The sequence below is a fragment of the Palaemon carinicauda genome, chromosome 19, assembly GCF_036898095.1.
Source record: "Palaemon carinicauda isolate YSFRI2023 chromosome 19, ASM3689809v2, whole genome shotgun sequence".
Taxonomy (NCBI): domain Eukaryota; kingdom Metazoa; phylum Arthropoda; class Malacostraca; order Decapoda; family Palaemonidae; genus Palaemon; species Palaemon carinicauda.
Window position 1 is genome coordinate 9,296,460 of NC_090743.1, and position 24,899 is coordinate 9,321,358.

Sequence of the window (24,899 nt, forward strand, 5' to 3'; positions counted from 1 at the left end):
ACTCATTTTTATCAATAACTGGTTACTGTATGTGGAATATGATAAAATCTTGCTTATGATAATCCTGAAGAAATGTAACTGTAATGCAATTTGTTATTATATTATATATATATATATATATATTATATATATATATATATATATATATATATATATATATATATATATATATATATATATATATATATATATATATATATATATATATATATTATATACAGTATATATAAATATATATTTATATATATATATAAATATATATTTATATATATATATATATATATATATATAAAAAATTTGAATAATTTAATTTGCACTTTATATGATGAATTTGTTTGATGTCGGCTACCCCCCCGAAATTGGGGGAAGTACCTTGGTATATGTATGTATGTATTGCAGTAGGGTATTTCAAAGTAACAACTGGTAATAGAAATGGCTGTAGTTTGAAATTAGTATATACTGTAATATAATTGAAACCAATTGGTGATACAAAGTAATTTTTTCTTTACAGAGAATTAGAGCAAACTTCACCATTTGTTCGAAAGATACACTTTGACGAATTGTGGCTTTATAAAAATCCCCGAACACCGTCTTATGTTCCTACAAGTGTTCTATGGGTAAGTTTTTTACTGCTGTGTTTTTTTTTTTTCTTTTACTAATTGCGTAGCATATTCTGGAGATAACTGAGATTCAGACCTGAAAATGGTCAGAAAACTCCAAGGAAAGGAGTTAAAACAGCATTTATTTAAATTGTGTATAAAAGAATTTAGGATTTTGTGCAATAGCTCATTGAAGTTCCATTCTATTTTTTTTTAGTAAATGACATATCTGTACTGTAAAAAGGAAAAGTTTAGTTTTCCTCAGGTTAACAGTTAATTCAGACAGTGGAAAGTTAGTGGCATATCTTCCAGAAGAGAAACTTTGGGGAATATACAACTTTCATCACATTTCCTTTGTTTGTATTATTGAGTTACAAATTATAATAGCATATAGCATCATAAATATCTTAGCTTTTCCCTAAAAGGGAAGATTGATGGAAGGTTTTAATAATTTGAGATGGTAATTTTGTATCTTATAATTTGGCTTAAAAAAATTTCCGGTACATATACAAACCTTCGTCCTTGTGGATAAACAATTTTCAATATTAATCTTACCCGATGATCATGTAGCTGTCAACTCTGTTGCCCGACAGAAATCTACGGTCGGGATACGCCAGCGATCGCTATACAGGTGGGGGTGTACACAACAGCGCCATCTGTGGTCAGGTACTCCAGTACTTCTTGTCAACAAGACCTCAATTTTTCCTCTGTCGTGCCACCGGCAAGACCTACTTGGATACGCTGTTGATTCTGGAGTTATTGTTGTGTCACTGGGAAGACGTTCAACAACCAGCAGAGGTGACTTGTTGTGACGCGGTGCGGCAACCTCAGCAACCCGATAAAGAGTTGTCTGTACTACCCAGACAGTCTAGACAGTTTCGGGTTGTCGCTGTACTTCCTCGCTTCCCCATGGTTGACAGTTCACAGACTGTGCAGCAGTACCATGATCTTGTGTCCGGCTCCATCAGACGACTGGCTTTTAAGAGCTCCCACAAGTCGTCGCTGTCTGGAGAATCTCAGATGGACTATGGATCTGACCAAGGAACTGGGCCTCCTGGTCAATTTAGAGAAGTCCCAGCTCGTCCCATCCCAGACCTTTGTCTACCTGGGTATGGAGATTCAGAGTCGAGTTTTTTCGGGCTTTTCCGTCGGCCCCAAGGATCAACCAAGCCCTAGAATGCATCCAGAGCATGCTGAGAAGGAATCGATGCTCAGTCAGGCAGTGGATGAGTCTAACAGGGACACTTTCATCGCTGGCCCTGTTCATCGAGTTAGGGAGACTCCACCTCCGCCCCCTTCAGTATCATCTAGCTGCTCACTGGATAAAGGACATGACGCTAGAGACGGTCTCAGTTCCTGTTTCCGAAGAGATGAGGTCTACTCTAACGTGGTGGAAGAACAGCTTTCTTCTCAAGGAAGGTCTACCTTTGGCTGTTCAGAACCCCGACCGCCGTCTCTTCTCGGACGCATCAGACACGGGCTGGGGTGCGACATTGGACGGACAGGAATGCTCGGGAACATGGAATCAGGAGCAAAGGACACTTCACATCAATTGCAAGGAGTTGTTGGCGGTTCATCTGGCCTTGATAAACATCAAGTCCCTCCAGCTAAACAAGGTGGTGGAGGTGGACTCCGACAACACCACAGCCTTGGCTTACATCTCCAAGCAGGGAGGGACTCATTCGAGGAAGTTGTTCTAGATCGCAAGGGACCTCCTCATCTGGTCAAAAGATCGAAAGCTCACGCTGGGAACGAGGTTCATTCAGGGCAATATGAATGTCATGGCAGATCGCCTCAGCCGGAAGGGTCAGGTCATCCCCACAGAGTGGACCCTTCACAAGAATGTTTGCAGCAGACTTTGGGCCCTGTGGGGTCAGCCAACCATAGATCTGTTCGCTACCTCGATGACCTAGAGGCTCCCGTTGTATTGTTCTCCGATTCCAGACCCAGCAGCAGTTCACGTGGATGCTTTTCTGCTGGATTGGTCCCATCTCGACCTGTATGCATTCCCGCCGTTCAAGATTGTCAACAGGGTACTTCAGAAGTTCGCCTCTCACAAAGGGACACGGCTGACGTTGGTTGCTCCCCTCTGGCCCGCGAGAGAATGGTTCACAGAGGTACTGCAATGGCTGGTCGACATTCCCAGGATTCTTCCTCTAAGAGTGGACCTTCTACGTCAACCTCACGTAAGAAGGTACACCCAAACCTCCACGCTCTTCGTCTGACTGCCTTCAGACTATCGAAAGACTCTCAAGAGCTAGAGGCTTTTCGAAGGAGGCAGCCAGAGCGATTGCCAGAGCAAGGAGGACATCCACTCTCAGAGTCTATCAGTCTAAATGGGAAGTCTTCCGAAGCTGGTGCAAGGCCAATGCAGTTTCCTCAACCAGTACCACTGTAACCCAGATTGCTGACTTCCTGTTACATCTAAGGAACGTAAGATCCCTTTCAGCTCCTACGATCAAGGGTTACAGAAGTATGTTGGCAGCGGTTTTCCGCCACAGAGGCTTGGATCTTTCCACCAACAAAGATCTACAGGACCTCCTTAGGTCTTTTGAGACCTCAAAGGAACGTCGGTTGTCCACTCCAGGCTGGAATCTAGACGTGGTCCTAAGGTTCCTTATGTCATCAAGATTTGAACCTCTCCAATCAGCCTCTTTTAAGGACCTCACATTAAAAACTCTTTTCCTCGTGTGCTTGGCAACAGCTAAAAGAGTAAGTGAGATCCACGCCTTCAGCAGGAACATAGTTTTCACATCTGAAACGGCTACATGTTCCTTGCAGCTCGGTTTTTTGCTAAAAACGAGCTTCCTTCACGTCCTTGGCCTAAGTCGTTCGAGATCCCAAGCCTGTCCAACTTGGTGGGGAACGAACTGGAGAGAGTACTTTGCCCAGTTAGAGCTCTTAGGTACTATCTAAAAAGGTCAAAACCTTTACGAGGACAATCAGAAGCCTTATGGTGTGCTATCAAGAAGCCTTCTCTTCCAATGTCTAAGAACTCAGTTTCTTACTACATCAGGCTTCTGATTAGGGAAACACATTCTCATCTGAAGGAAGAAGACCTTGCTTTGCTGAAGGTAAGGACACATGAAGTGAGAGCTGTGGCTACTTCAGTGGCCTTCAAACAGAACCGTTCTCTGCAGAGTGTTATGGATGCAACCTATTGGAGAAGCAAGTCAGTGTTCGCATCATTCTATCTCAAAGATGTCCAGTCTCTTTACGAGAACTGCTACACCCTGGGACCATTCGTAGCAGCGAGTGCAGTAGTAGGTGAGGGCTCACCCACTACATTCCCATAATTCCATAACCTTTTTAACCTTTCTCTTGAATACTTTTTATGGGTTGTACGGTCGGCTAAGAAGCCTTCCGCATCCTTGTTGATTTGGCGGGTGGTCAATTCTTTCTTGAGAAGCGCCGAGGTTAGAGGTTGTGATGAGGTCCTTTAGTATGGGTTGCAGCCCTTTATACTTCAGCCACCTAAGAGTCGTTCAGCATCCTAAGAGGACCGCTACGCTCAGTAAGGAAGACGTACTTATTAAAGGCAGAGTAATGGTTCAAGTCGACTTCCTTACCAGGTACTTATTTATTTTTTATTGTTATTTTGAATAACTAATAAAAATGAAATACGGGATACTTAGCTTCTTTGTTAACATGTATACTGGTCTCCACCCACCACCCTGGGTGTGAATCAGCTACATGATCATCGGGTAAGATTAATATTGAAAAATGTTATTTTTATTACTAAAATAAATTTTTGAATATACTTACCCGATGATCATGATTTAAATGACCCGCCCTTCCTCCCCATAGAGAACCAGTGGACCGAGGAGAAAATTGAGGTCTTGTTGACAAGAAGTACTGGAGTACCTGACCACAGATGGCGCTGTTGTGTACACCCCCACCTGTATAGCGATCGCTGGCGTATCCCGACCGTAGATTTCTGTCGGGCAACAGAGTTGACAGCTACATGATCATCGGGTAAGTATATTCAAATATTTATTTTAGTAATAAAAATAACATTTTTTTGATTGAATGAGTGGGAACTAAACAGCTGTTCCAGGAATGTCTCCCTACAACATGCAACAAAGAATTAATCAGGTGGGGCACAACTCCCTGACAATATTTTTGGTGATGCAGTTCACAAACCTTCACTAGGATAAAAGCTATATTATCTGTTGAGAGACCTATAAAACTCCACATGTGACTAAGGAATTTGTATGTCTACTTTAGTTTTGTCATTACAGTACTAAAGCCATCTCACTCTTAGGCTCAATTATGAATACGTCCTAGTGACTCCAGTGAGATGCTGGACAGGAATTTACATTAAACAATAGCAATGGATGGGAGCAGTGATGTATTGTAATAAAGTTAAAATAAGGATCTTCATCTTCAAAGCACTAAGCTGAAGAAGCATACACTTGCTAATATCACCTTCTTAGGTTACTCTTCTCAATATCTCAGGTATAACTATCCCGAACTAAATTATTATTTTGTTTTATTCATAATCATTGAAATAAAAGGAGTATAGATACCTATGGATACTATCTATTTTAATCTTAATTACAAATTTTCAATATTAATCTTACCCGATGATCATGTAGCTGTCAACTCTGTTGCCCGACAGAAAATTCTAAGGTCGGGATACGCCAGCGATCGCTATACAGGTGGGGGTGTACACAACAGCGCCATCTGTCGAGTAGGTACTCAGGTACTTCTTGTCAACAAGAACTCAATTTTTCCTCTGTCGTGCCACCGGCAAGACCTACTTGGATACGCTGTTGTTTCTGGAGTTGTTTTTCACGATTTTGGTGATGTATTCGCTCTAGATTTTAGCCTTCGCTATTCAGGAACCTTTATCATTAGCTTATCAAGCTTTTTGATTAGATTTGGATTAATTGTTAATGAACTTTGCTAGATTTTGGAATTCCCCCTTGACTATTTCTACAATTCAAGATGTCTGACCATTCTCAAGTCCCTAAGTACAGGCAGTGTAGCGTTAGGGCTTGTTCTAGGCGTCTTCCGAAAGCCTCCATAGATCCTCACACCGTTTGTTCCAATTGTACGGGTAAATCCTGTCAATTGGAAGATCGATGTGAGGAATGCGCTGGGCTTTCGGAATTCGATTTTAACGAATTCCTAAAGAATGCACATAGGCTAGAGAAGGATAGGATCAGGAGGAGTTCTTCTCGCTCTTTTGATTTTTCCTCTCCCCATGCCCCTCAACCTATTCCTTCCCCTGTAGTGGTGACTCCCGACCCTGCTACTAGTGCTCAACCCTCCATGGCGGACATGATGCGTGCCATTCAGGCTCTTGGTGACAGAGAGGAGTCATTAGCTAATGACCGGAATCAACTTTTGGCAGATGTCAAAGAGTTGAAAGCGCAAAGTGCAGTGGGAAGTGTAGTGAGTGCAAGTGAAGTGAAAAGTGTCAGTGTCAGTGTTGCGCATGAGGGTACATCTGTTCGTGCCAGTCGTCCTCCCAGTCCGGGACCTCTTGCAAGCTCCCAAGCCCAGGGGAGAAGCAATGTCGAAGGACCAAAGGGTTCGGCAGGCCTTGATCAGCGTACGGATGTACCCTCAGTGGTTGCGGACATATCTGTCAGAGATCGTCCCATCCACAAACAGACGAATGAGCCCTATCATTCCTCGTCTGTGGAAGAAGTTTCGAGGAAGAAACGTTGGACCAAGGTCTCACGACCTCTCAAGCGTAAGGTCCCTTCCGAGCGAGTCCAACGGCCCAGGTGTAGCCACTGGGTCAGTTCGGACTCGCCGCAGTCTTCCGAAGACTGCACACCTCCCAAGAGAGGTAGAGTGGTTCCGCAGCAGGCAACTACTCCGTCTGTTGCCGCACCAACCACGGTAGATCCTAAGTGGTCCATGCTGCAGACTATGCAGTCTCAGCTTGCTTCCTTTATGCAGGAGTATCGTGCTGAGAAGGTTGACACTGCACCAGTTAACCTACAACCTGCCACGGTTGTGCGCTCAGCAGATACTGCGGCTGCCTGCTCCCACACTCCACCTGTGAGAGCTCCACCACCGATGCGCAGTCCACCCTGCCAGACGCATGTTCATGCTGCACCCTCCGTTGACATGCGTGAGCTACCGCATCAGCAGTGGGAAGGTGCTGTCGAGCTGCCGTGTTTTGACACAATGCGGCATGCTCCGCAACCCATGCGGCATGCTCCGCAACCCACGGCAGTCCCTCCCACGCACCAGCACTCTGCTTTTGTTGTTGCCAGCTCGCAGACTGACCAGCAGCGGCATGATGTTGGATCCGCAGCAGCTACGCATGCACCCGTGCTGCCGGATTCAGCCGTTCAGCTTTCTGCTCCACCTTTGCCACTTCCTCCTCAGCTTTCGGATGATGGAGTATCTGATGACGAAGCTGCGCATTTGGACGATCCGCACTCCGACTTAGAAGAACCCAAGTCTACGCCTCCCTCCTTAGACTTTCGGAAAGTCCTTGCCTTGTTCAGGGACTTGTATCCGGAACAGTTTGTGTCTGCAACCCCTCGCTCTCCTCCCTCCGAGTTTGCTCTGGGCATGCAGTCAGCAGCTCCTGCCTTCACCAAACTTGTACTCGCACGCTCATCCAAGAGAGCTTTGAGGGTTATGGGAGAGTGGTTGCAGTCCAAGAAGCAGCTGGGAAAGTCTGTTTTCATCTTTCCGCCTACCAAGCTTGCTTCCAAATCTAGCGTCTGGTATGCCACGGGAGAGGAACCCGGCTTGGGAGTTCCTGCCTCTGCCCAGGGCGACTTCTCAAGTCTGGTTGACTCTCCCCGCAGGCTGGCTATGAGACGATCTAAGATTTGCTGGTCCTTTTCTGACATGGATCATCTGTTGAAGGGAGTCTTTCGTGCTTTTGAGATCTTCAACTTCCTCGATTGGTGTTTGGGAGCGTTAAGCAGAAAGACTTCCCCTTCGGATAAGGACTCTGCCATGCTTATCATGTCTAGCATGGACAAAGCCATTCGGGATGGGTCCGGTGAACTTGCGGCTTCGTACGTGTCGGGAGTGCTTAAGAAGAGAGAACATCTTTGCTCCTTCTTGTCGGCTGGGATCACTCCTTGCCAGAAGTCGGAGTTGTTGTTTGCTCCGCTTTCCAAGTGTCTCTTTCCGGAAGAGCTGATCAAGGGGATGGCTGCCTCGTTGATCCAGAAGGATACCCATGACCTGGTGGCGTCCTCCGCACGTAAGGCCAAAGCTTTACCTTCCGTGCCTAGGCCTAGGATGGACACACCAGTGTCTAGGTTCATCCCGCCCTTTCGTGGCAGAACCTCCAGCAGAGGAGGTACCCGTGCCGACAGTCATCGTGGCAAATCGAAGAAGGGTTCCAAGTCCTCAAAAGGCAGAATCTGACTGCCTACCTCTCCAGACAGCAGTGGGAGCCAGGCTCAAGAACTTCTGGCAAGCTTGGGAGAACAGAGGTGCAGACGCTCAGTCTGTGAAGTTGCTAAGGGAGGGGTACAGGATTCCGTTCTGCCGCAGTCCCCCTCTAGCAACTTCTCCCATCAACCTCTCTCCCAACTACAAGGAGAAGAACAAGAGGCTAGCTTTGCATCAAGAGGTGTCGCTCTTGCTACAAAAGGGAGCGGTAGTCATAGTCCGGGACCATCAATCCCCGGGCTTCTACAACCGTCTCTTCCTGGTAGCGAAGAAGACAGGAGGTTGGAGACCGGTGCTGGACGTCAATGCTCTCAATGCTTTTGTCACCAAGCAGACGTTCACAATGGAGACGACGAAGTCGGTCCTAGCAGCGGTCAGGAAGGAAGACTGGATGGTCTCGTTAGACCTGAAAGACGCATACTTTCATGTCCCCGTCCATCCAGACTCCCAACCTTTCCTAAGGTTCGTCTTTGGAAAGGTCGTGTACCAGTTCCAAGCCCTGTGCTTTGGCCTAAGCACGGCACCTCTTGTGTTTACCAAACTGATGAGGAATGTGGCCAAATTCCTTCACTTGGCAGACATCAGAGCCTCCCTCTATTTGGACGACTGGCTTTTAAGAGCTTCGTCAAGTCGTCGCTGTCTGGAGAATCTCAGATGGACTATGGATATGACCAAGGAATTGGGTCTCCTGGTCAATATAGAGAAGTCCCAACTCGTCCCTTCCCAAACCATTGTCTATCTAGGTATGGAGATTCAGAGTCGAGCTTTTCGGGCTTTTCCGTCGGCCCCCAGGATCAGTCAAGCCCTAGAATGCATCCAGAGCATGCTGAGAAGGAACCGATGTTCAGTCAGGCAGTGGATGAGTCTAACAGGGACACTTTCATCGCTGGCCCAGTTCATCGAGTTAGGGAGACTCCACCTCCGCCCCCTTCAGTATCATCTAGCTGCTCACTGGAGAAAGGACATGACGCTAGAGGCAGTCTCTGTGCCTATTTCCGAAGAGATGAGGTCTACACTGACGTGGTGGAAGAACAGCATTCTTCTCAAGGAAGGTCTACCATTGGCTGTTCAGACCCCCGACCACCGTCTCTTCTCGGACGCATCGGACACGGGCTGGGGTGCGACACTGGATGGACAGGAATGCTCGGGCACGTGGAATCAGGAGCAAAGAACACTTCACATCAACTGCAAGGAGCTATTGGCAGTTCATCTGGCCTTGATAAACTTCAAGTCCCTCCATCTAAGCAAGGTGGTGGAGGTGAACTCCGACAACACCACAGCCTTGGCGTACATCTCCAAGCAAGGAGGGACTCATTCGAGGAAGTTGTTCGAGATCGCAAGGGACCTCCTCACTTGGTCAAAAGATCGAAAGATTTCGCTGGTAACGAGGTTCATTCAGGGCGACATGAATGTCATGGCAGATCGCCTCAGCCGGAAGGGTCAGGTCATCCCCACAGAGTGGACCCTTCACAAGAATGTTTGCAGCAGACTATGGGCCCTGTGGGGTCAGCCCACCATAGATCTATTCGCTACCTCGATGACCAAGAGGCTCCCGATGTATTGTTCTCCGATTCCAGACCCAGCAGCAGTTCACGTGGATGCCTTTCTTCTGGATTGGTCCCATCTAGACCTGTATGCGTTCCCTCCGTTCAAGATTGTCAACAGGGTACTACAGAAGTTCGCCTCTCACGAAGGGACACGGTTGACGTTGGTTGCTCCCCTCTGGCCCGCGAGAGAATGGTTCACCGAGGTACTGCAATGGCTAGTGGACGTTCCCAGGACTCTTCCTCTAAGAGTGGACCTTCTGCGTCAGCCGCACGTAAAGAAGGTACACCCAAGCCTCCACGCTCTTCGTCTGACTGCCTTCAGACTATCGAAAGACTCTCAAGAGCTAGAGGCTTTTCGAAGGAGGCAGCCAGAGCGATTGCCAGAGCAAGGAGGACATCCACTCTCAGGGTCTATCAGTCAAAATGGGAAGTCTTCCGAAGCTGGTGCAAGGCGAATGCAGTTTCCTCAACCAGTACCTCTGTAAAGCAGATAGCTGACTTCCTTTTACATCTAAGGAATGTAAGATCCCTATCAGCTCCTACGATCAAAGGTTACAGAAGCATGTTGGCAGCGGTCTTCCGCCACAGAGGCTTAGATCTTTCCACCAACAAAGATCTACAGGACCTCCTTAAGTCTTTTGAGACCTCAAAGGAGCGTCGGTTGACCACACCAGGCTGGAACCTAGACGTGGTTTTAAGGTTCCTGATGTCAGCAAGGTTCGAACCGCTTCAATCAGCCTCTTTTAAGGATCTCACATTAAAGACTCTTTTCCTCGTTTGCTTAGCAACAGCTAAAAGAGTCAGTGAGATTCACGCCTTCAGCAGGAACATAGGTTTTACATCTGAAACGGCTACATGTTCCTTGCAGCTTGGTTTTTTGGCTAAAAACGAGCTTCCTTCTCGTCCTTGGCCCAAGTCGTTCGAGATCCCAAGCCTGTCCAACTTGGTGGGGAACGAACTAGAGAGAGTACTTTGCCCAGTAAGAGCTCTTAAGTACTATTTAAGACGTACAAAGCCATTGCGAGGACAATCAGAAGCTTTATGGTGTTCTATCAAGAAACCTGTTTTACCGATGTCTAAGAACGCAGTTTCTTATTACATCAGGCTTTTGATTAGAGAGGCCCATTCTCATCTGAAGGAAGAAGACCTTGCTTTGCTGAAGGTAAGGACACATGAAGTGAGAGCTGTCGCTACTTCAGTGGCCTTCAAACAGAACCGTTCTCTGCAGTGTTATGGATGCAACCTATTGGAGAAGCAAGTCAGTGTTCGCATCATTTTACCTCAAAGATGTCCAGTCTCTTTACGAGAACTGCTACACCCTGGGACCATTCGTAGCAGCGAGTGCAGTAGTAGGTGAGGGCTCAACCACTACATTCCCATAATCCCATAACCTTTTTTAATCTTTCTCTTGAAATGCTTTTATTGTTGTTTTTTGGGTTGTACGGAAGGCTAAGAAGCCTTCCGCATCCTGGTTGATTTGGCGGGTGGTCAAATTCTTTCTTGAGAAGCGCCTAGATTAGAGGTTGTGATGAGGTCCTTTAGTATGGGTTGCAGCCCTTCATACTTCAGCACCTAGGAGTCGCTCAGCATCCTAAGAGGATCGCTAGGCTCAGTAAGGAAGACGTACTTAAAAAGGCAGAGTAATGGTTCAAGTCGACTTCCTTACCAGGTACTTATTTATTTTATGTTTGTTATTTTGAATAACTGCTAAAATGAAATACGCGATACTTAGCTTCTAATGTTAACATGTATGCTGGTCTCCACCCACCCCCTGGGTGTGAATCAGCTACATGATCATCGGGTAAGATTAATATTGAAAAATGTTATTTTCCTTAGTAAAATAAATTTTTGAATATACTTACCCGATGATCATGAATTTAAGGACCCTCCCTTCCTCCCCATAGAGAACCAGTGGACCGAGGAGAAAATTGAGTTCTTGTTGACAAGAAGTACCTGAGTACCTACTCGGCAGATGGCGCTGTTGTGTACACCCCCACCTGTATAGCGATCGCTGGCGTATCCCGACCTTAGAATTTTCTGTCGGGCAACAGAGTTGACAGCTACATGATCATCGGGTAAGTATATTCAAAAATTTATTTTACTAAGGAAAATAACATATTACAGCAAAGATGAAAAACCACGACAAATTAATAACTGCTTATTCAAATGACAAAAAATTAATAAATGAAGAAATATTATATACAATTTGCAACACAAATAAACAGTATGAAAATATCAAATCAAATCTTATTTCCAATAATCTTACCTTGAAATAAGCAGTACTGTTGGGTCAAAATGCGTGGTCAGTGACCCAAGACTTAACAAATATAAGACAAAATTACATTAAGTTCCACGCAACCCAAAAATTGTAATGCCAGATTGTGAATGAAACCCTGCTTAAAACAAATTGAAAACTTATTTAAAGGGGAATAGTTATTGATTTGAGTACCACATAATTAGGTCCTTTGGCGCCCGTATCCAGAGAATGGCAGTCTTGAGATCTGCCTTAGTATTGCACTAAAGTGAAGTTGGTGCCCTTTTCCAGTTTTGCCCCTAGCCTCAATCTGCCTTCCAACTTGGGTTGCTGCTTCCTCATCAACATCGCCGATCTCTCGAGACTCCTTAACTTTGTCCCTTGCTGTCACTGGAGCCGTTGATAGCTGTTTAAGGGTCAGGCTGGTAGTGGGTGAGCTAAGAGTACTAAGTCAACTCACGATAGGGAATTGACCCGCCTTTACACTAGCGTGGCAACTAGGTTAATGAGGACGATACCAGGTTACAATCCTCCAGCTTCCTTCTCCCCAACAGCAGCACATCGAGGTGCATAGGCTTGGAGTCTCGAGATCCCATCTCTAATTTAGGACAGGCTTGAAAGACTTGTGGCTGATGAATTTTATGTAGTATTTATTTGCAAAACAAGGAGCCATCTTGCAACTCCAGGGGAACATACATAATACTAACCCTAAATATATGGCATGCAAATCAAAATTTAACCTGTTGAAAGGTAATCAGCACATTGGGGTTACATGGGTAGACAAGTATACCTCTTAGACTAGCAGACTCGAGTTTTAGTAGAGATAAAATTAAAAGTAAATAAATACTTGATTTGTAAAATAATGAATACAAAGAATATATATCTCGAGTCACTCACTTATGGAAGAACCATTATTCAAACTTCCCCTACCATGACTTCTTGATCAATAATAGAAAAGTGCAACAATCACTTTCAGCATCTTAGAGGCAACTAAACTACGTTGAGCACAGTTTGCATAAAAATAAACTGTGAAGAAAATTCTTCACAGTCCTTTATATAGTAGAAAATAACAGTGAAGCTAGAGTACACGACTGTTAAAATTTAATAGCAAGGTATAAGCAGTCAGCTGGTAGTTACTGGCCAGTAGCGGGATGCACCTCCCCCCTGCTTGCTCACTGACAAACCACTGTGGTTTCAGCCATTGGCGTGACTGGACGTTCACACTGACTGAAGTACTGGATACTTCAATTTTTTGCATTTCTTATCAAAGTATTTGGGAATTAGTGTCTTTGATGGCGATGTAGTCAATGAAGGTCAAAATTGCTAATTGATGAACTGGTAAGTGGGTTGGAGCAGGGCTTCCCCACTATCTGCCAGTAACTACAGTACCAACAACTCATTAAAAATTTTCAACAGCCAAGTTCCAGCTTCACTGAAATCATACGCCTATTAAAGGACTTGGTTTTGTATCATCATCATCTCTTCTTATTCCTATTGACGCAAAGGGACTTGGTTAGATTTTGCAAGTAGTCTCTATCTTGAGCTTTTAATTCAATACTTCTACATTCATCATCTACTTCACGCTCCATAATCCTCAGCCATGTAGGTCTGGATCTTCCAACTCATCTAGTGCCCTGTGGAGCCCAGTTAAATGTTTGGTGAACCAGTCCCTCTTAGGGAGTGTAAAGAGCATGCTCAAACCATCTACACCTACCCTTCACTATGATCTCATCCACATATTGCACTCGAGTAATCTCTCTTCCAGTTTCATTTCTAATCCTGTCCTGCCATTTATAACTCCCAATATCCTTCTGAGGGCTTTGTTCTCAAATTTACTAAATCTGTTGGAGATGGTTTCATTGTCATACCAGGACTCATGTCCGTACAGTAAAATCAATCTCAATAAAGTTATATATAGTGTGATTTTTATATGTAATTTCAGTCAATTTGATTTCCAAATTTTACTTAACCTATCCATTGTCTGATTTACTTAGTTATGAAAAATAGCAATTACTTTGAAAACTTGTCATCTTGTTTCTATTAAACTGTCTGTTAGGATAATATATGTAGAACTTAAACTTCTGTACCATTTTTGGATTTTCATGTTTTTTTTACTTTTGGCAGCCTCTTGTGTTTGCAGTCCCGACATCTGTGATGTTTTTATACTTTATAAAGAAGAGGGATAAAACAGAGTTCTGTCAGTCTCTCCTATCATTGTCACTGGCTTTAGGACTGAACGGAGTTATTACAAATCTCATAAAGCTTATTGTTGGTAAGTAAGTAGATTGATTGGTTTATCTAACTTTACTCTTTTTGCATAACTATTAGTGCTTTTTTCTTCATTATAGTATTACTTTTGAATTTACTCCCTTCCTTTTATATTTTTTTCCCAAGTTTTTGTCATATTGGTGTCAGTGTGTGCACGCTAATTAACAAACAAAAAGCCATATACTTCAAAGATAGGTTTGCTAGTGTTCCATAGTTTGCTTATGTTAGTTTATATGCTAACTTTATGCTTTGTCTGCTACAAATTATATTTACTTAATTTGCAGAGTAAATTTTACTTATTTCTGTTGTTTTGTAATTTTCTATCTATAAAATTAATTTTCAATTTAAAGTGTATTGGATCAATTTTGGTGTGAGCACTTATTTGATTACTGTTTATGCCTACATAAATACAAACCATCATCCTTCAATAAGAGTATGGCTTCAGCAAAGCTTGAACAGCCATTAAAACTTTACTTGGGCTGTACTCAATATGTACATACCAGTACTGTACTTTTTATGAATAGTACTTACCTGGCAGTTATATATATATAGCTGATATCTCTAAATTGGCAGAATTTTTCAAAACGAGTCAACCGCCTTGTGGTGGTTGGGAGGTAGGTGGTAGCACCCGTCACAGGGTGGTCCAAGGAATCATTCCCATGTCTAAGACTTCAGTTCATCTCTGCCGGCTGGATCGAAAACATCGTCGGTCCACCATTGAGAGTTTTTCGAATCATTTTCCCTTCTTCGCTTTTTTGGACTTCGTTTGGTGAAGTACACTGATTTAGGGTTTTGGCAATCGTGTTTTATTATTATTATTTACTTTGTTTATCATGAGTGATAACTTAATTTTCGTGTTTGTGCGAGTGATGTATGCACCATGAGGTTACCGAAAGTGTCGGTTGATCCTCACAGTTTGTATGCAGAGGTTTTGTTTGTGCACTATATTTTAGTTGCGAAGTTTTTAATCCTGATGACGGAAATACGTTCAGGCAACTCTATGACGTCACAGTCGTGTGATGTAATCTTCATGTATGTCTTGCAATTCTCTTTATTTGTTTTATGCAAAGAATGGGAGGAATTCCACTTATATAAGTCTTTTAACTTTTAATGTAAAATTTTTAAAGAAATGTTTGTCCATTTGGTGTTCGTTCTTTAAATCATCGATCTAATTTCATAAATTAAATAGAACTAGCGTATGGTTAATTTGCGCTGTTACTCGTTACTATCGGTGCAGTCCCAACATGCCTTGGTAGCGTTCTTTTCGATATGGGAATTAAAGTGTTGGCTATTATTCTCCAACAACAACTAATTTATATGGAAATTCTAGTTTTAGTAGCTTTTTCATTTATATGTTCCTATTGTTTACATTTATATATATAGATACGTTATTGCTATATCTGTTCTTTTTATCATTACAACTCGCTTGTTTTTGAATTCCCTTTGAATTAATTGTGGATTACATTTGTTTTCCCTTTTTTCTGTTCATTTTAATCTTTAACGTATAACTTTCCCGGCGTTTGTATGTAACTGCCGGGTAGGTATTTATGACATTTAATTTTACCGGTGGTTATATGTAACTACCGGGTGAGTGTCTTCAACATCTATTTTTATTCTCAACTCTTGCCCGGTGGTTTTTTCTTTTTGTGACCGCCGGGTAAGTATGTTTGAAAATTTATTTTATTATGGAAATGTCAGTTTTATATTCTATAAAAAATATTTTGTTACAGTTTATATAGCAAGTACTAGAGACGATTTTGCTTTCTCATTCAAGCCCGTGGCAGAAGAATAAGTTCTCTCACAACGGGCAGGACTAATTATGGTTTTTTGTGTAAGAGTTTAATAGTGCAAGTTTTCAGTGCTAAATTAGGCATTGGATTCTTTCAGCACAGGGACGTTGTTTTCCTAGCCTTAGACCTCTTCCAAGCTCCCCGGCCCATGGGAGAAGGAACGTCGATCGGCGAAAGGAAACGAGAGGCGTTAGCTCACGAGCAAACGCCCTCGCGAGCGTTCCTGTTAACGTTCCCAGAATGCTCGCCCTTGCCATGGTAAAGCAAAGAGCGTTGAACGTTAAGATTCTTACACTGCTTTTAGAATTTTGCATTGCATCACTTTTGATTTTAATGGCAATTCTTAAGTCATAGATATTCTCTGCTAATATCAATGCTTACAAACCATCATTGACTCGGTTTTTGTCCCAGAGCGCCAGTAGGCCTTATGAACCCTCTGGTCGGAACCGAACACGCCAAGCGGCATAGTGAATATCATTTTACCTTAACGCTCGGCGCTAAGTCTTTCAAGTCAGGACGAATGCAGCCTCGTTTTTCAGGGCGAATGCCTCCTCGTCTTTCAGGACGAATGCAGCCTCGTCTTTCAGGACGAATGCAGCCTCGTCTTTCAGAGCGAATGCAGCCTCGTCTTTCAGGGCGAATGCTGCCTCGTCTTTCAGGGCGAATGCTGCCTCGTCTTTCAGGGCGAATGCTGCCTCGTCTTTCAGGACGAATGCTGCCTCGTCTTTCAGGACTAATGCAGCCTCGTCTTTCAGGGCGAATGCTGCCTCGTCTTTCAGGACGAATGCAGCCTCGTCTTTCAGGGCGAATGCTGCCTCGTCTTTCAGGACGAATGCAGCCTCGTCTTTCAGGACGAATGCAGCCTCGTCTTTCAGGACGAATGCAGCCTCGTCTTTCAGGACGAATGCAGCCTCGTCTTTCAGGACGAATGCAGCCTCGTCTTTCAGGACGAATGCAGCCTCGTCTTTCAGGGGCCTCGTCTTTCAGGGCGAATGCAGCCTCGTCTTTCAGAGCGAATGCTGCCTCGTCTTTCAGGACTAATGCAGCCTCGTCTTTCAGGGCGAATGCTGCCTCGTCTTTTAGGACTAATGCAGCCTCGTCTTTCAGGGCGAATGCTGCCTCGTCTTTTAGGACGAATGCAGCCTCGTCTTTCAGGGCGAATGCTGCCTCGTCTTTCAGGACGAATGCAGCCTCGTCTTTCAGGGCTAATGCAGCCTCGTCTTTCAGGACTAATGCTGCCTCGTCTTTCAGGACTTATGCAGCCTCGTCTTTCAGGACGAATGCAGCCTCGTCTTTCACGGCGAATGCAGCCTCGTCTTTCAGGACGAATGCAGCCTCGTCTTTCAGGGCGAGTGCAGCCTCGTCTTTCAGGGCAGCCTCGTCTTTCGGGGCGAGTGCAGCCTCGTCTTTCGGGGCGAGTGCAGCCTCATCTTTCGGGGCGAGTGCAGCCTCGTCTTTCGGAGCGAGTGCAGCCTCGTCTTTCGGGACGAGGGCAGCCTCGTCTTTCGGGACGTGGGCAGCCTCGTCTTTCGGGACGTGGGCAGCCTCGTCTTTCGGGACGAGGGCAGCCTCGTCTTTCGGGACGAGGGCAGCCTCGTCTTTCAGGATGATAGGACGATCGCCGCCTTGTCCTTTCAGGGCGACGACACGTCTTATAAGCTCTCTGTCAAGGATGACTTTAGTGATCACTTTTCTCCTGTTGAATTGTTTGAGGTTAACAGAAGGAGAGGATCCTAAGTTCTGTTGCTCCATGTTCCCCACCCTCTGAGTTTTCACGTGGTCATTAATGGAGCTTTAAGAATATATTAATTTTTGTTTCTTAAAACAGAAACCTTTGATGACTAACAACAGTAGGATCCAGACTTTGCTACTTCTGGCGAGCCTGGGAGAGAGGAGCAGACCTTTGGTCCGTGTTTTTTCTGGGATGGATGCGAAATCTTTTTCCTAGTGAATCCTCCTTTGTTAGTTACTCCGATAAGACTTTTCTGCCTAACCGACTTTGCAACTTCAATGTCTCTCTTTTGGGAGAGGGAGTCTTTTGTCCGGTCCTGGACGTAAATGCTCTTTACACTTTCGTTCAGAAGTCAAAGTCCTCCACGGAGACATCAAAATCTTTGGAGAAGAGGGGAGCAGACCTTTGGTCAGTACTTCTTCTGAAGGAGGATTACTTTTTCCTTTTATAGGGAAACCTCCTTTAGTTTTTAGCTACAACGATTCTCTCTCCCAGTTCTAGAGAGGAGTCTAAGTGGCAGGCTATGCAATCAAACTTTATCTGGGGTTTGTTTACAAGGAAGAATGGGTCAGTTTCGGGCGTGTGTTTTGATCTCAGCTCCGCCCCTCTCATGTTCACGTAACTTTTGCTTTATGTAGCGGAATGCTGCTCTCTGGAGAAATCAGAGCGTCCCTGTATCTTGATTTTTAGATAATGTTGAGCCTATCGAATAATTAGGTCTTCATGTCAGCAAGAAGGGTCTCTTCTGACACCAGGACGCTCAGCACCTTGTCTTTTAGAACGTTCAGCGTCTCGCTCTGTTAACCTCTCGGCTCCACGTCTTACAGGACTTTTGGCACCACGTCTTACAGGACTATCGGCGCCACGTCTTACGGGACGATTGGCGCCTCGTCTTTCAGGACGCTCGATGTCAAAGTTCTAGCATGGGGCATGACTTTGAACATGAGAATCTAGGACTTCGTGATGACACTAGTCGAATCGTGTGTCGAGATCAAAGACGCCTTCGTTCTGATTTATTGGATCTAGAAAGGAGGTTTGTTCTAGGGCAAGAATCATCGGGATAAACATGCTCAGCAGGAAGAGACTTGTTTTTCCCTCAGAATGGTCTCTCAACCTGCAAGTCTGTCAGTCTCTGGATGTTGTGGGGCAGACCTGTATCAGACCTTTTTGCCTCCAACTGGAAGAAGAGGACCCCCTACTGCTGCTCCCTAGTCCCAGATGAGGAAGTTCTGGCAGTGGACTCCTTCCTGATGGATTGGACAGGGGTGGACATGTTTGCGTTGCCCCCGTTCGAGATCATCAATTTGGTCTTCAGGAAATTCGCTCTCCTCGATTCGGGGCGAATGATCATAGCGGCTCCATTCTGGCCTGCTAGGGAATGGTTTTCGGAAGTGATGGGCATGTTGATGGACCTCCCAAGAAGACTTCGGCAAGTCCAGATCTTCTCAAACAGCCCCACTTCGAGAGGTATCATCTTACCCCCCTTGCTCTCAACTGACTTCCTTCAGACTGACTAGAAGCTTGTCAGATCTCGAGGCTTTTCGGCACAAGCGACGAAATCTATCGCCAGAGCAAGGAGGATCTCTTCACAAAGAGTCTACCGATCTAGGTGGGAGACCTTTAGAGCTTGGTGCAGGCGGCACAGGTTTTCTCATCCACTACCTTTCTGAGCCAGATTGCAGACTTCTTCTTGTACCTCAGACAGGATGCTAAGCTGGCTGTATCTACCATCAATGGATACAGCAGTATGCTCTCCGCCATCTTTAGGCATAGAGGCCTAGAGTTGTCCCAAAATCAAGGTTTGCAGGACCTCATTGGGTCTTTTCAGACGACGTAATAGGTACTCTTAAACCTGGATGTGGTGTTTAAGTTTCTGTGCTCCAAGAAATTTGAACCTATCTCGCTAGCCTCTCTTCGGGTTGTAGCAAAGAAAACCCTCTCCCTTATGACTCTAGCGAGTGCCAAGAGGTCAGCAAAGTCCAGGCGATTGGGAAGAGGGTGAACTTCAGTTAGGATAGGGCAGTTTGTGGCTTAAGGTTCATCTTTCTCGTAAAGAGCGAGAACCCTTTGTAACTCTGTCCTATGACGTTTGATGTCATTAACCTCACGAACCTAGTGGGTCGAGAGAAGGAAAGACTCCTCTGCTCAGTTAGGTCCCTCAAGTTTTTTTTTTTTTGGCTCACACTATGAACGTGAGCTGTGCATCCAACTTGTTTTGGTGTTCAGTGAAAGGTCCGCCAAAACCCGTCTAAGTATGCTTTGTCCTTTTTCCTGAGGGAGAAAATTAGGAAAGCCCACCTCTTATGTGAGGAGGAACACTTCGCCCTGTTGAAATTACGGGCTCACGAAGTGAGAGCCATTGCTACCTCTCTGGCATATCAGGAATATATGTTAGTTAGGCTATTCATGGATGCTATTTTCTGGAGGAGCAACTCTGTCTTCGCTTCTCATTAACTTAGAGAGGTGAGAGTAGACTTTGGCAAGTGCTATACCTTGGGCCCATACATAGCTGCGGTTTCTGTATTAGGCAAAGGAGTTAATAACCCCACTCAACCTTGGTTTATATGCATGTATGAGGGTTTGTGTTTTTATGATGGTCTGTGGACTTCGTCTTGTGGTGCGGTTCCCTCAGTCTAGATAGATAGTTTATGTCTATGTTGCAGGGTTAGGTGGTTAGTTTGAGTAAGGTTGCAGTTTTTATTATATGGGGCGAAGGTAGTTTCTGAAGTCTAGTCAAGTTGTTGGTCTTATCCCTTTGACAGACTCGATTAAGTTTTTTGCAGCTTTGCAGGCTTACTCCTGGATAACTCCTAAGGGAAAGCCACTCTAAAGGCTGTACCTTTGAATCAGCTACCTTAGCAGGCAAGGAATCAAGGTGTTTTTATCTCCTACAACTCTTTTGTTGTTTCCCCAACGATGTTTACTGTCTGTTTCCCTCCAAATGTGTGAATCAGCTATATATATATAACTGCCAGGTAAGTACTATTCATAAAAATGGAGTTTTTATGATAAAACAAAGTTTTATGAATACTTACCTGGCAGTTATATATATATTCTAAGGCCCACCCACCTCCCCTCAGGAGACAGGTCGAGCATAGATGAACTGAAGTCTTAGACATGGGAATGATTCCTTGGACCACCCTGTGACGGGTGTTACCACCTACCTCCCAACCACCACAAGGCGGTTGCCTCGTTTTGAAAAATTCTGCCGATTTAGAGATATCAGCTATATATATATAACTGCCAGGTAAGTATTCATAAAACTTTGTTTTATCATAAAAACTCCATTTTACTGTCTAATAAATTTGACTATTATAGTAATTTTTTCTTTTTTTTCCATCTCAGAATAGATGAATTGCAATTATTTATGGTTTTGTGTAGGTAAAGCCTGTAAGACATGTGAAAGGTTTAAATGTCTAAACCTGCGTTTGGTCCTTGTCACCTTTGGGCTTTTTGCCAGTGGCATGACTGTTTGCAGTTATCCCCTTTTGATAAACCTCTGTAGTGGATGGAGTTCACCAAGTAGAAGGCAGCTAAGAATAACACCTCGATTTCAGCTGTGATTACAAAGAAACTTTTAGCTCATTCTTTTCTTCCAGTAATTCTTGATCTGCTATGTCGCTTTCAGTTCCTCTTGTGAAAGGGGAGAAGGCCTTTACTCATCCTCAGGGAGAAGCATAAGTAACAATTTCTCCTAGTAAGGGTAATATTCCTCATTTATTTTGAGTGCCTTGAGGAACAAGAGGAAGGTCACCAAGAACAGCATCTCTGCTTGGATTCGCAAGGTCATAGACCATGCCCTGAATCCAGACCCTCCTCCACGTCACCCCAGAGCTCAAAATGTCGAGCGAAGCTACATCCTTGACCTTCAAGAGAAACTTCTCAGTGACACAGGTTCTAGTGGCTGGGTTGTGTTAACTGCAAAATACGTTCACAGCTCACTACCTGCAAGACGTGACCCACAGGAGGTTTGATACATTCTCTATTGGCCCTGTGGTGGCTGCACAACAGCTAGTATAATACCTCAAGCAGAAGGTTGAGGGCACTGTTAACCCGTTTTAGTCTGCATGAATGAAAAGGGTTGACTGGCTCTTATTCTTGTCTTCATCCTCCACTCTCTTGGGAAAAGCAGCATCCTGAGTTCTTTGCACAAGCTGACCTCAAACCACTACAGGTAAACCATGCTTCTTTGTGTACCTAATATTAAGTTAATACTGTTGCATCCCCATACCCTGGCAAGGTGGTATTAGGAAAGTCTTGGTTAAAACAGTTTTTCTTACAAAGACTTTGAATAACTTTCACCTGGACAGTCACACTACTAAATATCTCAACACGCAGCTTGCATAGGTTGCGGACCTTGTGTAGCAAGGTTTAACGAGGTGTAGAGACTCATTTTTGGTACAAACCTATTCAAAATGAGGAGGCCCCGGGTAGCCAAAAAGCTAGTTTGACAGGGACGTCCACCCTCCTGATTGGTGAGTCACCCATAATAAATAGTGTAGGTTTGTGTTCCAGTTACGGAACAAATGACAAATTCGTAGATAATTTGTATTTTTCCTAACAATACAAACCTTTAGCTATTTATACAAACTTACCATTCAGCCCTATCTCCCTTGAAGTCCAAGCAAATTTAGCTAAAGCACAGGTGTGTGACTGGGAGCGGTAACAAGCTACCCCCCTACCCCCGCTAACTAGTGGAATGGGGAGTTAACCCTCTTTAAAATTATAATGGCTTGTCCTTTCAGCTTTGCTGAAAATAATACCTCTAATAAATAGCTAAAGGTTTGTATCATTAGGAAAAATACAAATTATCTATGAATTTGTCATTTTGACAAGAAAACCTATTTTTGGGGAGATGCTGTGTGGGTAAAAACTGGGACATTCTCGTGAATGGAAAAGACGGCTGCCGGATAAGAAAGAAACACCTGGATAAGCATTGTCTTCAGTATTAATAATTGTTCTTCCTGGGCAACATGTGATGGGTACAATAGAGCTGAACCCCTTGCAGGTTAATACAGTGGGCCTAGAGCAGGGAAGACTATTATTTCATTGGTACAGTATATCATATCCAATTAAATTCCCTGTTCTAGCCTTTACATGAAAATCCTTAGGAATTACAAAAGACCTCCCCAGAAATAGGTTTCTTCTTGGTCAAAACCCCCCTTTTTTTTACCCATTTTATTTACGACTTTATTACTTCTGTTAGTCTTATTTTATTTGTTTGGTGTCAATAACTCGGGCAATCATTATGCCAGATAGCCCCCAAATACTTATCAGTACTTACTCTAAAGGGAATTGAAACCTCTCTTCCCAGGACAAAAGGGGCAAACTAAGTAGACATGCAGATCCTTGATGGAAGAAGACATGTGATACTCTAAAGAAGATAACTTGGAAGTATTTTAAACACTAAAACTAGTGCTTCTTTTTGGTGTAAAAATTTATTCATAATGCATGCTATAGTTTTGCAATGTCAATTTTACATAAGAGCCGTGATAAAGTTTTGGTTCTATTATATACTGTACATTTTCATTAATTCTAAGACTTCATCAAGACTGGTTTGGCATGAAATAAGTAATTGAGTGATAAATTTGTTCCCTCTTATTAACATAATATAAATTAGTGACATCAACCACAAAACCTATTAAAGTGACCAATAATTTGAAACTGTATTTCTCTGAATTATCTAACAGCACTATTGTTCTCCACAATATCAGGTTGTTAGAGAAGCTCAAATGACTCTTAAACTTATGAGTAGAACTAATTTCAGATGGATAACTCAAAATTTGTTTGAGAGAATATAGGGAAGCATACTCTTCAACATTGGGGGCTGGGTTTGTCCAGCCGATGTTCTGGCACACATCTTTTCAGAATACTGTATATTGGACTTGAAACCAGGGATTTTTACCTTTCACAGTGTGGCTAACAGAGAAGCAGAAAGCTGCTAGACAATCTGGCCAAGTTACTGGTATTTGATGTTTGATTTACTTTTTTGTATAAGTACCACTTTCAGACTCATCAATTCCAATAATCTAAGGAAAGGGCTCGAGTAATGTTCCTCTCCTCTCTCTGATAAAATCTTGAAATATAAAAAAATAGGAATTAGACTGAACTTTGGCCTTTTTCCTTTTAATACCAGCCATAGGGTTCAAGTCATCTTAACTATTATTCATTGGTCATTTGGATTAGACCCATAATGTTATCTTGGAGGGAATAGTCATTGATCTGTCTGTTTTGTAGATATCTATTTGGGATCTACAAATTTTAAATACAAGTAAATACATTTATATAGTGTAATGATATGATTAAATTTAAAGTTTAAAGAAAACCGTTTTTATCTTTTCTTGAATTAATTAATTAATTTCTTTGATATCTTTGCTATGGTAGAGCTGTTCCTGTGGCTGGTCACTGGCCTAAATTCATAAATCTAATCATTACTAAGGTGCTGTAGATTCTGAATGACCGTTTTAGCCGTAATGAACCATTCAATCTTACACAACAATACTGTACATTATATACACGACACATTTACTCTCAAGTTACTTTATTTTTCCAATATTTTTAGTTTAAATTTTTCATGTTTACAGTAAAGAAAAGTTTAAATTTTGTGTGTCATTATTGGTGCATATTAATATGGCTGGCTTTAATCCTTAGGTCGACCACGTCCAGATTTCTTCTATCGATGCTTCCCTGATGGTCATCATGGGGACTTAGGAGATGCTGCTGATATTGGTTCTTTGTGCACTGGTGAAGCAGATGCAATTGAAGAAGGGCGTAAAAGTTTCCCTAGTGGGCATTCATCATGTAAGTTAGTGCATTAGATTTGTAGATTTTCTCATAGAAATTAAATTAATTTAGTAATTTTTTTGTAGTAGTAATACTGTTGGGTACAAACAAGTTATTTCTAACATAAAGTGTTTCAAGTATTTATAAATTAATTGTATTGAAAACCTCCCAGTTTTAATCACCATAAAACTTTTGTTTAGCACAAGATTAGCATATATTTTTGCAGGGATGCTAGTCCTTTTACTTTAGGGTTAATATTAAACATTGGTAGAAATTGTTGCAAATAGTTTGAAAATCTTGTATGCTACAAGTACAGTACTCTTATCCTTATGCTACAAGTACAGTACTCTTATCCTTCTAAATGTCATGATCCGACCCTCAGAAGGCAAAGCAAAAGGAGAAAGAATTATGTAGATTATGTTAGGACAATGAAAATTTAAAAAATTTATAAAAGCTTTTTTTATTAAAATAAAATTTTCAATATAATAGATCAGTACTATAAATGCTCTGATCTGTATTTATACTAACTCACTTAAAAATGAA

At 43.2% G+C, this 24,899-nt stretch overlaps 1 protein-coding gene across 5 annotated transcripts in view; it reads left to right on the forward strand.

Annotated features, from left to right (window-relative positions):
- The window catches only part of LOC137658434 (phospholipid phosphatase 5), a 276,559-nt gene that overhangs the window by 230,865 nt on the left and 20,795 nt on the right, over positions 1–24,899 (forward strand). For 4 of the 5 annotated variants that reach the window (XM_068393143.1, XM_068393141.1, XM_068393142.1 and 1 more), the window contains 2 exons: positions 512–617; positions 8,506–11,245. In XM_068393143.1, the coding sequence (XP_068249244.1) occupies positions 614–617; positions 8,506–10,886 (2,385 nt within the window). In that variant the 5' untranslated portion in view covers positions 512–613 and the 3' untranslated portion in view covers positions 10,887–11,245. Of the gene's footprint in view, positions 1–511; positions 618–8,505; positions 11,246–13,907; positions 14,056–24,224; positions 24,375–24,899 lie in introns of those variants that run through there. The other variant, XM_068393145.1, reaches the window with a different exon arrangement.